The sequence below is a fragment of the Rhipicephalus microplus genome, chromosome 6 (assembly GCF_043290135.1).
Source record: "Rhipicephalus microplus isolate Deutch F79 chromosome 6, USDA_Rmic, whole genome shotgun sequence".
Taxonomy (NCBI): domain Eukaryota; kingdom Metazoa; phylum Arthropoda; class Arachnida; order Ixodida; family Ixodidae; genus Rhipicephalus; species Rhipicephalus microplus.
In genome coordinates, this window is record NC_134705.1 from 26,718,979 (window position 1) to 26,734,028 (window position 15,050).

Genomic DNA, 15,050 nt, shown 5'->3' on the forward strand with positions numbered 1-15,050 from the left:
AAAAAATGTCGTCAATTCAAGCATTTATGTCATACAAGGCAGTCCATAAATTCAAGAAAAAAACACAGGCATGCCATTGAAAGCTGGTTCACATTGATCAGTGTCCCTCTGGCAATGCGTTGAGACATAGTCATTATCCAAATCCTATGATTCTGAAAAGTATGCAGCACTGTGAGGTTGTCGCACCTGCAGGAGAACTGAAATACAATATACACGCGATAATTCAAGCTCTAATAATTGATACTTTCATTATTTCCAACAAAATTGTGAGGTTGTCGCACCTGCAGGAGAACTGAAATACAATATACACGCGATAATTCAAGCTCTAATAATTGATACTTTCATTATTTCCAACAAAATTCAATTTTTTGGTTGTGCCTCTATTCTTTCGATGTCCTTAAAAGCCTCTTTATTCAAACTCCATCATTCGGTTAACTCATACTTTTTGTGGTTTAGTACCAGAAAATATCTACTGCTTTCCCACTACTATTTAAAAACTTCCACACCTATATAATCTTAGAAGTCTAAAGATGAAAAATAAGCACCTTAGGCCTTCAAGGAAAAAGGCTTTGCTAGTGAACAAATGTAATGTTTGAAACGCAGCACACACAAAGCGAACCGTGATGCTTCTCAACTGGTATAGAGAGCTTTGTGCTCAAGGCACACAGAGCAAAAAAGCAGTTGGCAATTGGTAATTTCTTTATATGGTCTGATCAGCAGTAAATAGCTGATAAACTAGAAGCTCTTACACCTCTCCTTTTTGTTTACTGCATGCTGTTAGGGATTAAAGACGCTCTAAAAATGTTTAAATCAATGCCTAATCATAAAGCAAGTAGAGTGTCACCTCACCCACAGTTATATATCTCAGAACTTCTGATAATTCAAACAAAATTCAGAGGCCCCTTCGAGTTTGAATTAATGAGAGTCAACTGTAGTACATCTACATGGCTTCAGCAAACAACTGTGTTCTTAAAAGCTCTTTTGCTCTTAGCAGACCTGCTGCTGGCATGCACGTGCTGCTCGTGCTGAGAAGACACCATCTTCTAACATTGGTTAATCCTTTCTCGATCGAAATGCATGCTTTGAGCACATTTTAAAGTTTTTTTACAGCATGGTCTGTTCAACTCAAAGAGAACTCATCAAAATGAATCAGTGTAGCTTGATTGTGGTGCCCCCAAATGCTTCTTTCAGTGAGGATGAGCCCAACTTGTCTACGGAAGACAAAAGAATTTCTCTCATCTGCCAACCCAACTTTTAGCCTCACCATTGCACATTTGCCTCACCTTTGAGTCCAATCTGTTCACAAAGAGCATAAAAGGCAAAAAGATAACAAACTAGAAAAGCAACATACCTTAGCTAAGGTTGTCCTTGAAATTACATACTAGTGCAATGAAATTATGCTTTCGGTTAATAATGACACCATAAAGATGATGTTCACACAGTCACTTTACGAGGGTCCAGAACAGATGCACACGATACATCTTCAAAACAAAAATAAGTACCACAAAGAATAGCAATAACAAAAAGGGTGGGCTTCATTCTAAGACAATGACAGCAGCCCCAAGAGTGATGTTGACCTGATAAAAGTCATGGAACAGAAAGATGCTTTTGACAAGGTTTCTTAGGTGAGCTAGCTGGTTCATGTGTAATAGAACACAATGAGCTGAATTGTTATGAGATCGTGAAAAGCAAGTCCAGCAGATAGAGCAGTAAATTCAACAACCTCAGCTCACCTTGTAACGATACTTCCTTAGTTGGTCGCCAATCTTGGAGGTTCCAATCTACCGCACGGTACATAACATCAATGCCTTCCGTTGCCACCACTGTTGTACTGAGCGCCATGTTTTCTACCCCCCTTCATTCTACATGTCTTTCTTTGTCCTTTTTGTTTGTGTTTAGGTCATCATGAAACTGCGCATCTTGTAAACTTTTGTTCAAATTGATAGTAATGCCGGCCAGCCGAGCCACTCGATAGCATATTTTTCAATTTTCGTTCCCCTGACTATCTGCCCATTCCGTAAAAAGAAACAGTGCCGTGCCGTGTGAGTTCTTTGTCCTATTCTCTGTGTTATTCTACTACAGTAGACTCTGTTAAATAAATAGAACAAGTAATCCTGACGAGGTCAGTGTAATTCTTGCACTCCTGGTCAGTAAACGAAACATATTTTACTGGTCCCTCCAGGTTCCATTTAATGAGTCTACTGTAATTCTGCAGAAATGTGCTGCTTGCTCGCAGTTCTCAAAACGCAATGACTAACAAATGAAGAGACGACTCCAGAGCTTGCTTATGTGAGCTAGCAGCCCAACGTAGCGAAAAATTAAAGCCAGCCAAGACAAGGGTGCCTATGGGTTAGATGGTATTCTGGAGGTTACAGGGAAATCTCTCGGCTGAGCTGGCACTAGGCAAGCCTCACATACTCAAGGCACTACAGTAGAATCTCGATGATATGATTACGGTTGATGCGAATTTCGCGACAATAGGAATTTTAAAATTGCTTTGGATATATTACATTATGTAAAATACGCCGTGATTCGATGCTATACGAAAGGTTTCTCCAGCAACCGCAGCTGATCTGAATACGCGACTGACCGCTGCACGTGAGCGGTGCAACGCGGCTTGTCTGTGGGAAGAAGGCCCGTTCACACTTGGCCTCTAAGGGAGCGAATGCGGCAAAAGCCACTGGAATTTCCCTCGCTTCGCCGCCAGAATTGTGGCCGGAAAACGATGCCTCAAGGCCGACACGAAAAAATTGGTCTGAGACCAATTTTGCTGCCACGCGATAGCAGATCGCCTTTCTGTGATGGGTTTGGCTACACCGGCTGCACCACCTAATGATAGTATGTGTGTAGATGTTCTGTGGCTAGCTCTCATACCACATGATGTAAACAACTAGCTGTACAGGTCGGTTAACTGTTAGAGGGAACATGCAAGTGCGTTGCCTACACTCTGCGGGCGGCTAAATACAACACCATCAACTGACCATTGAAGAAAACAGGTTCGCTTTTGGCATCATCTATTGCCAAACACAATAACGATCGAGTCATGATTGGTAGGCAAGCGCTGCTAGATTACGCTCCCTCTCCGCTCGCCCGAAGGACAATGCCTGCACTGCATCGTAAGCTGTCTGCAGCACGGCGCAAGCTGCAGGCATTGCCCAACACCACTAGTTGCACAGCGGTGAAGGAGCATAATATAGCAGCGCTTGTCAACCAACCATGAAGCATTATCTTGGCTGGCAATATATGATGCCGAAAGTGAACGTGTTTTCCTTCACTGTTGGCTGATAGTGCTGCAGGCAGCCGCCGCAGAGCGCAGGCTACACGTTCGCGTGTTCCCTCTAACAGTGGACCGACCTGTACATTTGAGATGGCAGCCAAGGCATCGGCGGGTGCAGACTTGGCCGCCATCTTGACTGTACAGGTCACAAACTACTCATGCAGCACGACAAAGCTCATGGCCTTCAAAAAGACGCGTTCATCGAGAACCTAGTTTGGATGAACACTGAAAGTGGGAGGTGCAGCAGCAGCGAATCAGCATGCCCCACCAAGTCTTTCTTTTGCCCTGCCAGCTGAATCTGTCGCTGCCGGTGCATCTGCTCGTGTCGTTTCTTCTGACACATCTCCCAAAAGAATGTTTGTAAAGGTGTAAACTGATTCTTTTCAGTGCTTTGCATGCATAACTAGAACTCGTTGGAGATTTTAATGCTCAGGAATAAATTCTCATGCGGCGAAGATGGCCGCGGTGGCATTTATACGAGGGGCAGTATCGATGTGAACATTTTTCATGGTTGCAGACGTGGTTTTGCGACTGCTCTGGCGTTTTTGCTTGAATTCTTAAATGTGAATTCTTTTGGAAAGATTTTTTTTGCGTAGATTTCACGGCACATTTTTCCAGCCGTTTAAGCAGTGAAGCGAGTTGATGTTCAATAAGTTTTGCCGCTTTCGCTCCCTTTGATGCCAAGTGTAAACGTGCCTTATAGCGCCAGCAGCATGAGTGAGGAAACCGCGGCACTTTATTGAGAGGCAATGAAAGCAGGAAAGTTCAAAAGAACATCCTGGACTCTTTTCAGCAAGAAGTAGTGGACCCCCAATGAAGTTCTTGTTTATTTTCGTGATCAGCTTTCAACTTTTTTTTTTTTTGGATCATACGAATTCGAGATGATAGGAATACTTTGAATGCTCCCTCGGAATTTATATCATCAAGATTCTACTCGACTAGGATTTGAGCGCTACGTAACAATTATCACATTTACTCGAATGTAACAAGAGTTTCCTTCCAAATTTTGCTACTTGAAGTGGACCTTTGAGTTCCTATCAGATACCGAAATTCAAAGTGTCTGAAGAGAGCAATGATGTGCATAATTCTTTTATTATTATTTTTTTGCTTTCTAGACACAACAAAATGCCAAACGAATCATGGCAATCATGGCAATCGAGCAACTATAGTAATGGGCTTCTCATTCCCTCATTCCTAGAGTGCTTGGGACCCTGCACACATGTCATTCCTCAAAGAATATTAATGTTAATAGCTACTGAAACACAGCATGTCAGTGAGTGCACACTCACAGCATGGATCATCTCAAAGAGCAGCTGCTCCTGGTCCGGTTTGCTGTCGATGTCCTCCAGCTCAAAGTGGATAGCCTGCCGAGTCCTCTCCACCTGCACCACGTGTAGGGCACACAGACATCGCAGTCTTCACCTGTCCCACTTGCAAGGCCCATCACCAACGGGAAGCATTTTGTGCCCCCTTGGAGGGATAAACTTCCCCTGGGGGACACAGCTCAGTGTGCCACAAAAAAAAAATCAGCCGCTGTCAAGCAGAACATTAGCAAGCACAATGACTGTTCTTTTTCAAATCAACATCACATCGGGATTTTAGAAGTTTTTTAAGGACCTCTGGAGCTGTGATTATTCAGGCCCCATGGACATAATGGGTAGTACAAAGATTTGTCTAGTCTACATGCTTGTGGACTTTAAATGCACATGTGGCTTTGTTTATTATTGTGTTTTGGTTATGTTTCGAATAAAAGAATGGACTGCTGTGAAACCAATTTCAATCGGTGAGCTAAAAAGTCAAGGTGGTGAAGCATAACTGCTAAACCTTTGCTGAACTTTGTCGTGCAACAAAGCAGCTCCAAGCCATGCGAGGCCAAGCAGAGCCTAAAGAATGAAACCCATGAACTACCCATCATTCCCATACGGGCTGATGTGCCGGGTGTTGCAACTTCCATAGAAACTAGCGCCAGAGTTCCCTTTATGCTCTGAAAGAACTTGCTCCTTGGTGAGCTGGTGCTCGAGTTTGCTGATCATGTTACTTCTGGCCTACTACTAAAGACATAAAAAAAGACAGGGGAAAGTGACAGAGGAGTGAAAGTTTTGTTGAGGTCTGCTCCACTATTCCTATGTATTCACTTTCACACAATACGTTACTTTTTCTGACATGCGACCACCACTTTGGTGACAGTCGGCTTATTTGTACTCAATAAGCAGAACACCCAATTCATTATTAACTTCCAAGCTGGTGGTTGCTTTTCTGACTTTTGAGGGTGACATGGCTGTTGAAACACCATTCACAGACACAAACGAGCACAGTCACTCGCTGATTAGTTGTGGCTTGTGGTGTGCCGATCTCTGCATGGCTCAATTCAAATGCACAGTATGTGCAGTGCAACAACAATTTTGTAATCAAAATGCATTAAAATCACTTTGATGTGAGCTACCGACCCTGCTTCATGCTTGCTGCTGGCTTGTAATCATATTTCTAATGAAAAGAAAAAAAAAACCAGATGCACTACGAATATGAATACAAGTCAACATAGAAATCTTGCAGTCAGTTTTTGCATTGCAATATTTCGATGCTGTTTTCTAAAGCTACCGCCACGTACAACATACAGAACAATGCTTTCAAATAAAAAAACTGCATAACCGATAACCACAATAAGGTTTTGTTGCATAAACCTTGACTGCACTTGAAATAAACTTTGCGAAAAAAAGACTTGGCTGCAGTAAGAACCATGGTTGAGTTTGTTAGGCGAGTCACCTTTCTGCTGCCTTCTTTTCTGCGATTCCAAGTTCATGTACCCATAGCAGTGAGAACCACAGGGCACATTACGTGCCCTGCAAAGAAGGTGTTTCTATCCTATCGCGTGGTAAACATTACGTAAGGCAAACTGAGCATTTTAATGATAGGATCAGGGTACATAATGTCAGGAAAGGCAGCAACAGCTGATTGGTCACACAAAATTGTTTTGCTGATGGCAGGCATCCTAGACGATATTACTGTGTTATTCATGGAATCAGCAACTCTAAGTAGGTTTGGTAAAGATTGTGTTCGTACCCCATTGAAAAAATTCCCACATATCCATGCATTAAATACTCATGAAGAAGCTTCCTCCAGAGATCAAATCCGGTAAACCGTGAATCCTCAATCATCATCATATCATCATCACGTGACACGAGAGTTGTTGCGGTGCGATTGTATATACACGTTATATACACAATATTATTACTTACATACCAATGTACTATACACAGATATTTACATATTAATGTAGTATATATATTTTGTTCAAGAGCTTATTTACAGATTGCATGAGCTAAAAGGAACGTTTTCCTTTTATTATAATGGCTTTGTGTTCAGTAAAGTACAAAGCCAAAGTATTTTGAATTATAAAATGCAGTGGAAAGCTAGAGAAGGGCCCTGACGAAGAGCCCTCCGCGCCGCCACCATGGCCTCTGCGGTGTTCATAGTGGGTAGCGGTATTGATGCATACCGAGTGATGTCCGCTGAAACAGAGAGGAAACGCACCGAGAGCAAGCGCTATATATAGGCGCGGCAACCTAGCAGTCTTCTATCAAACTAGAGCGCGCGCCGAGAGTCGAGAGTAGAGGGAGCGTCGCATGAATGGAGGCAGCATTGCCATCTAACGAGCACTCTAGAAACAAAGAGAAAAGCTGTGCCTCTAGCAGGAGGAATGAGCACTAGCATACACATGAGCGCAACGAAGAGAGACAACCCTCCAGCAAAAGGACCAAGCTCCTAAAGAAACTAGTTTTTTGCGTTAGCAATTATATGGACACTTTGAATCGTGAGTGCAAGGCGTTAATCACTGTGCCACCGAGGAGCATGTGTTTCAACGTTCAAACGGCAAGCTATTTACATCTACCACTTACCGCTGCTGACGGGCATTTCGGGGGAATTATGTTTTCAGCATTACAAAGCAAGATGACGCAATGAGCGCACGTCCCCACATCGTGCGTCGGTGCACGCTCTAATTTCCCACGCGTACTTTGCCCAGCTTATAGGAGAGGAGCGACGCTCCCTCGCCTGCCCTTATCTCTCGTTGGGGGTAGGGGAGGATCGTAGGTACATATTGCCTGGCCTCTGGCTTTACCTGGAACAATTCTGTTGTAGCTACCGGGCGCGCAAAGGTTACTGAAATCATTGCAGTTTCTGTTTGCAAAAAACACGCACTTTTTAGACACAGCGAAAAAACAATTGAGACACTTATTCGCCTGCATTTGTACCTGTGAGCATGTTTCGTGCGTCATTTGTGCGTGAGAAATGCGGGGCATGTTTCGATATACTTTCCATTTTGTGCGTGACCTTCCAACTTGTTGCTATCACGTTGTTGCTATTTGCTGCTATCACGAGGGAGCTTACAATGAGAAGGATTTAGCAGCTATCAAGAAGAACTTCTGCCCAGTTAAGATGGGAGCGACTCGCATCAAGTCCAAGTTCGCTGGTTTCCACAAAAAAAGTGGGCTTGCAGTGTTAGCCAAGGACATAAAGAACAGCAAAGGGAGCAACCTCAACGTTTTTTTCTTGGCCAAGACACACAAAGCGGATGTACCCTTTCGCACTATATTTAGTGAAGGATGATCATGGCAGATTAACGTTAGCAGATTTCTTCAAAGCAAGCTAAAGAACCTTGTGGTGAATGGACCCTTTCCGTACAAAGGGCTGAAGTGATGTGTGCGACTTTTTGGGGTCTCGTGATTGTACAGGCAACACATTTTCAGTGGATGTCGTAGATCATTATTGTTCCGTGCCGCATGACAAGCTTCTAGCCTCTGTAAAATCCTACATTGGGCAGGGAATCTGCATTGGTTCCTGTGTCTCGCCAGTTCTTTCGATATATTTTTAGTGGATGTAGATGGGGATGCTTTTAAAGGGGGGGGGGAGGTTTTTAAAGTTTTTTAGGTATGTTGACGCTTTTTTTATTCTTTTAGATAAGGAGGGAGTCCATACATCCCCTGATGTTATTTTAAGTGTTTTCATAAGACTAGGACAAGGGATTTCCTTCATTGTTGAATCATCGCAAAATGCTTGTCTGCAGCTTTTATACTTGAGCCTCACGTGGAACGATGAGCACTTTTGCTGGTTTTATCATCCTTGTGTGAAGAAGGAGCTGTTGCCGTACGATTCTGCTTACTCAAAGATTGTGAAGAAAGGCATTGCATCTCTTTGCTTGGAGTCTGCGCGGAGGAGGTCGTGACCACACAGCATCAAAGATAGTTTCCCTAATCAGGTGGGCTGATTAGAGGCTGCTGGCTTCCCTCGACCGGTCATTACGATTGTTGCTGAATCACTTTAGCAGAAGTTTGAACGTGGAACACGGGAAGCGATGACAGCTTGAGGACTAGGCCACAAGTTGTGCTCATATATCCATAAGTTCTCACACAGCCTCCAGAAAGTCGCGGCCAGGCCCGGCATACCAATGGTGTTTTCTGCACCCTAAAAATCGAAAAACTGTGCCAACGTGTGGGAAGTAGCAAAAAGCGTAGCTGTGAGAAGAAGCATGAGAGGGCCTTAGCATGAGAGGGCCTTAGCATGAGAGGGCCTTTGTTAAGTGATGCACGGGAGTCGTGTACTCCATACCCTTATCCTGCGAATAAGTGACCACTGGACAAACCGAATGATGTATTAAAGACTAGTTAAGGGAACATGCTCAAAAATTAACAAAACAAGATGACAAGTATGCACACCTGGTCGCGCATGCCATCTCGTGTCGTCGTGATGCTCGATTCTCCGAGATGAAGATTCTTGGCAGATGCGCAACTAAAACTGCACGTGAAGAGTTCAAGGTCTTTTTCATTGAAAAACATAAAAATTACTGTGTAAGCGCCCCTTTGCTATCATTGTTACCAAGCGAATTCCAGTTTATCGGGTTTAGGCTCTGAAATTGATTAACAGTATGCAGTGATAACGTATGCCGTTGGCCTTCTATGGTGTAAGTGTGCACGTGTCCTATGTATATATTGTTGAAAAACGGCCTCCGAAATCCCGCCGCTGACCTCCACTGTTGCGAAGGCGGACCGATCCCGCCGAAGCCACCACTGTTGCGAAAGACGGCGACGCCAACACGGCCCCGGAGGCGCCACTGCTTTCAACTCCGCCGGGAAGGTCACCAGCCGTTTGGTAGCGTATGTTTATCAGCTCGCGACTGCTTCTGCGCAGAGCTGATAAGACGAGCGGACGAGACGACGGTGAGTTAAACAAGGTTTATGTACAGCATATTTACAGAGGCGTTACAATTTCGGCACTGGGGCCGACAGAGACTCGAAGAGCCGAGCTCTTCTCTAACACATAGGTCAGCCTTTCGCCTAAGACCGCTGACTCACACACATGTCGGCTCTCCGACACGGGGACGCCTCTCTCGTAGGACTGCCGATCGCGACGCGCCGCAGGGCTTCTTTTATTTACACCGGGTCCACCCAAAATGTCCAATCAGAAGCGCCGCTGGTCGTCCGGGCAGATTCCGCCAATGGGGCCGCCGCGCCATGCGTCAGACCACCTGACACGAGGACGCCGGCTCGCTGTCACGTGCGCAACTGACTCACTGCACGTGGGCCAGAGGAGCGCCGCGCGTGTTCACGCCGTCGAGGTGATCGCGCCAGGCAGACTGCGGGCTGGCCTTGACCCAGATTGCCTTTTTCAGAGGCACGGTCGTTTGACGAGGACTCGCTGGCATAACAGCACCCCCGCCGCCAGACAATGCACCGGAAAGACGAGCTGCTTTCACGGGGCTCGGATGTCAGGTGCGCTCGTTCGCCAGGTCCCTCCAGGTTCGCCTCCAGGGCCATGGGGAGAAAACAGCTCCAAACTGTTCCGGGAACACATCCCATTTTTGACGACGGATCCCAGCTCCACTGGCTTGTCGCCACAACTTGCTGACCAGCTTCACTCGTCTCTTCTGACCATCTTCGGTTTCAGCACTTGTCGATGGTTCTGCAACTTGCCAAGAACGCATCGACAACAGACAACACACGACACAAGCAAGTGCCCTCGGTCACCCGACAGAACACCAGACAAAGTATAGTACAACATATACCTATCTACGTGTCTATCGGAATTTTGTTCCCTCTACATCAAGAGGCACATGTGGGACAAAAGACCCTTAAAATGACAACTCAATTTTTTTCCCCACGTACAACAACGTAACGGATTAGAATACCACATAAAGTTGGCCCCTTGAGATCACTCTGAACGAGAGCGCTCAGCCCAGGTCGTGATGAGGTCAAAATTTTGCCCCGAATCGCCAGCAAGAAACCGAAAGGTTGAGAAGGTACTAACTAAACGCACTGCTCAATGCACCTGCATTAACGTTTACCTTTCCTTTTTTTTTTCTTTAGCGAACGTCAAAGTTGCGCTGTGGAGCAACATGCTCCACCTCAGTAACCGGCCACTTTTAGGCACATGCTCCACCTCAGTAACCGGCCACTTTTAGGCGACGATACCTATGCGGCACCAAGAGCGGCTCACACTTGCGACGTTGCACAGGGGAACAACGATACGACTTGCTACTGATTGACTCCTCACCGCTTAGCTCGATATCGTGTTCGATCACCGTCGTGTCTCCGGGACGGTCCGACAACACATACCCAAACTCGGAAACAATCTTTCTCAGGTCCTCTTTCTCAGGTCCTCCTTCACTTAAGCTAGGCGCTAGGTTTATCTGCTCCCGGATTACTTTCGATCCCCCTTCGATCACCTCACTAGAACTCAAATTTTCTGCTTCCTCTTCCTCTGAAGCCTTCAACAGCTGATTTACGACCGCTTGATGTTGAACATGGGGTTTCATCAAGTTGTAAATTTTGTTCTGCCGCCTTCCTACTTGCACCTCATAAGTTGTATCGCAAGGCTTCGATAATACTGTGGCGGGCCCTTCCCAATCAACCTCAAGCTTGTTCCTTTTGGGTGGCTGCAGCCGCATTACCTGATTATCAACTTCAAAAGCGCGCTTCTTCCCCGATTTCTCGTAGTGCTCCTTCGACAGCACTTTTGCCGCGTTTTTCTGGCTTTCCACGAGCGCTTCAATTTGGCTTTCCACTAGCGCTTCAATCGAGAGATCCTCACTCTGCCCTCGAATGAGCGTCTCTCGATCAACTCTCGGCAGCTCGCTCCAACTTTCCGCAACAGGCGAGAGCGTTGCAACCCTCTCGCTCTGACTCAATGGCGCCACGTCGTCTCCCCCAGCGCATACCGCGCCGGCCGCTCCCGCGACGGGCCGCTCGCGTGACTGCTCACATGACTCATGCGGAAAATTTCCTTTCTGGGGTTCCGTCGACCCGCCGACAAGGTCACTTGAGAGTTCACCGCATGGAACCAAGTCAAGCTTCCGCGAAAGCTTTCGCGCTTGCGATCGCGTGGGAGCCATGCACGCTAAGCTGGGGAAGAACGATTTGCCCTGCTCTTTGAGAAGCTGCTCCGAGTTGTTGGAGAAAAGATAAGAAAAACGACCATTCAGCGCGGCAGACACAGCCGCTTCGGTGCAAAGCTTACCGAACGGGCCTTCAATGACAACGGTGGCGATTGGTAAGCGAACACTCTGCTCCTCGGCGACTTGCCTGATCCACGCGCATTCTCCTGTGAAGTCATCCGGAGACACCAATGAAGGATGGACAACGTCCATGGTTGCCGCTGAGTCTCTAAGTGCTCGGCACGTTTTCTCATTGACCCTAATTTCTTGGAGATATGGCTCCAACAACCGCATGTTTTTTTCTGATTCTCGGATCGTTGCGAAGGCAAACTTTTCCTGACAGTTTCTCGCGATGTGCCCTTCCTTTTTACAGTTGTAGCAGATTAGCGGCTTCCGTTTGTTTTCCGGTTCTAATGCCTGTGTGGTAGAAACCTCACTCGATTTCTCCGCTTCTGTTTGCCCTTCCCCTACACTGTCCTTCGTAAGAGACGGGTCCTTCTTGAAATTACGGTGCGGAGCGGGTTTCCGTTGATCAGGTTTCCTTGAAAAGCCCTCTTTCCTTTCATCCTTTTCAACGCGCGCTGCCCTGCTATGCAACTTTCGGCGAGTATAATACTCCTCAGCTAACTCAGCTGCCTTGTTTAACTGTACGTCCCCAAGTCTGTCCTGCAGCCAAAGTTTGACATCCTCCTCGATGCAGCGGTAGAATTGCTCCAATGCAACGCATTCCACCACTCTATCACGGTCGTCATAAACACCTTCGCCCTTGAGCCATTCAATTAAATCGGCCTTAAGACGAAACGCGAAGTCAACGTGTGACTCATTCCCTTTTTCAGCATACCGGAACCTTTGCCTGAAACCCTCGGGTGACAACTTATAACGTCTTAAGAGCACTTCCTTAACCTTGTCATAGCTCTCAAACGCTTCCCTCGACAAGCAAGTTATCGCGTCGGACACTTCGCCGGGAAGAAGAGCTAACAGGTTCTGCGCCCAAAGAGACCGCTCCAAAGCGTTTCGCTCACAGACGTGTTCAAACTTGACGAGATACTTCGCCATGTCCTCGCCTACTACGAACGGTGGCAGTTGGTCCCGAATTCTAAAACCGCTGACCTGAATCGTCGGAGAAGCTACGCTAGGCGCCTGCGAACACTGTAGGATTGCCAATTCTATTCGTTTCAACTCAAGGCGCTCCTGTCTCTCGGCCTCCTCGCGTTCGCGAGCTTCTCGCCTTTCAGCCTCCTCGCGGCGTGCTTTGATATCCACCCAGGCCTCATCGACTTCCTCAGCCGACACTCCCTCATCCTTCATGATCTCAAGGATCGCTTGCTTTCGTTTCGCACGGCCCAAAGTAATGCCGAGTTCCTTACAAATTTCGATGAGTTCCTTCACTTTAAGGTTCTCCATCGTTCACACTAGCCTCTTGCTGTTTGCCCCTGTTAAGAATTTACTTGCCGTACCCACTAAAAGTCTACTAGCAAGACGCGCAAGCAATTTTTCACACTCCCGTGTTTACCACCTCCGCATTAACTTTGGTTTCAAAGCACTTCAACTTGGCTTGAAACGATCAAAGCTCACTCGGATGCTTCACACAGCCCTTCTCTAAACTACTACAACCTGAGCTAGAGTAGTCTGGTGAACTGAGGGGAAAACATCAGGCACTCACCGCATCGATGTCGCTGACGCCGGCCGATCCCACCGCTGCCACCACTGTTGAAAAACGGCCTCCGAAATCCCGCCGCTGACCTCCACTGTTGCGAAGGCGGACCGATCCCGCCGAAGCCACCACTGTTGCGAAAGACGGCGACGCCAACACGGCCCCGGAGGCGCCACTGCTTTCAACTCCGCCGGGAAGGTCACCAGCCGTTTGGTAGCGTATGTTTATCAGCTCGCGACTGCTTCTGCGCAGAGCTGATAAGACGAGCGGACGAGACGACGGTGAGTTAAACAAGGTTTATGTACAGCATATTTACAGAGGCGTTACAATTTCGGCACTGGGGCCGACAGAGACTCAAAGAGCCGAGCTCTTCTCTAACACATAGGTCAGCCTTTCGCCTAAGACCGCTGACTCACACACATGTCGGCTCTCCGACACGGGGACGCCTCTCTCGTAGGACTGCCGATCGCGACGCGCCGCAGGGCTTCTTTTATTTACACCGGGTCCACCCAAAATGTCCAATCAGAAGCGCCGCTGGTCATCCGGGCAGATTCCGCCAATGGGGCCGCCGCGCCATGCGTCAGACCACCTGACACGAGGACGCCGGCTCGCTGTCACGTGCGCAACTGACTCACTGCACGTGGGCCAGAGGAGCGCCGCGCGTGTTCACGCCGTCGAGGTGATCGCGCTAGGCAGACTGCGGGCTGGCCTTGACCCAGATTGCCTTTTTCAGAGGCACGGTCGTTTGACGAGGACTCGCTGGCATAACAATATTTAAGCCTTCGAGCTATGAATAAGTTAGTTGGAAGTGAGCGCTGTGTGTGTGTGTGTGTGTGTGTGTGTGCGTGTGAGAGTGTAAAACGCTTTCAAGTATGGTTGCTGATACCATTACCTGCATTGAGACGTCACTGAGAACACTGCAGCATCAAATTGAAAACTGCAAGGACGTTGTTTTGGTGTCAAGCTTACGGGAAGTCATTTGAATCCCTTCTTCCAAGCTTCAGGCTGCGAGTCGCAAACGTAGCTGATATACAAGGAAGTGAATTGAAAACATTAGTTTTGAGTGCCAATACATGCATTGGAGCAAGCCACCAAAATTGTACCAGGTAGACTTTGTAATAATCTACATGATAGCATGAAATAGTTGCAACAAAGGCGACTGCTAAGCGCGAGCGGGCGTGAAGGGGGGCATTTTGGAGTCGACTGCAGCGCCGCCACATCTGAATGAATTTTCGCTCGCTCTCCGGCGCGTCAATGCTGACACCTGATCTTCTAGCCACCATACCTACGTGGCACTGAAGCCTTTCACAATTGATGGTTACATGTTTGTGCTTCTTATTGAGGTTAGACATATGTTTGACTAGGGTTTACCCCAGTGTTTATCGTATTTACTCGCATGACTTGCACCTTCATATAATTCGCGCACCCCTAATATTTTGCCGGCTTTACGAAAAAAAAACTTACTTGCATATTTTGTGCTCCTCGACCCGCCCGAGCCAGCTCACCAGCTCGCACACGAAGATACTTAGGACCTTTTGACATCTCGAACGAACGCGCCGGGCGTGCGCCTCCCCGAGCAGGCGAACCCAATGAAGCGGGCTGCGAGAGCGAAGCCTCTATTTCTGAGGACTTCCTCTGAACTACGGTCCCTAGAACACCGCACCCCCCGGAACTGCTCGAGCGTTTCCCTCCCT

The 15,050-nt window shown here is 47.2% G+C and overlaps 2 protein-coding genes across 3 annotated transcripts in view; both read right to left on the reverse strand.

Moving 5' to 3' along the window:
* Window positions 1-15,050, reverse strand: part of LOC119167703 (mitochondrial-processing peptidase subunit alpha) — a 266,289-nt gene that overhangs the window by 234,398 nt on the left and 16,841 nt on the right. For both annotated transcript variants that reach the window (XM_037419227.2, XM_075865852.1), the window contains exon 6: window positions 4,567-4,659. In XM_037419227.2, the coding sequence (XP_037275124.2) occupies window positions 4,567-4,659 (93 nt within the window). The remainder of the gene's footprint in view (window positions 1-4,566; window positions 4,660-15,050) is intronic.
* LOC142765213 (uncharacterized) lies at window positions 4,676-13,274 on the reverse strand. Its single transcript, XM_075865851.1, has 2 exons — window positions 10,709-13,274; window positions 4,676-10,673 (listed from the first exon to the last, which is right to left on the reverse strand). Exon 1 carries the CDS (start codon window positions 13,104-13,106, stop codon window positions 10,710-10,712), a length of 2,397 nt encoding a protein of 798 aa, XP_075721966.1. The 5' UTR covers window positions 13,107-13,274; the 3' UTR covers window positions 4,676-10,673; window position 10,709.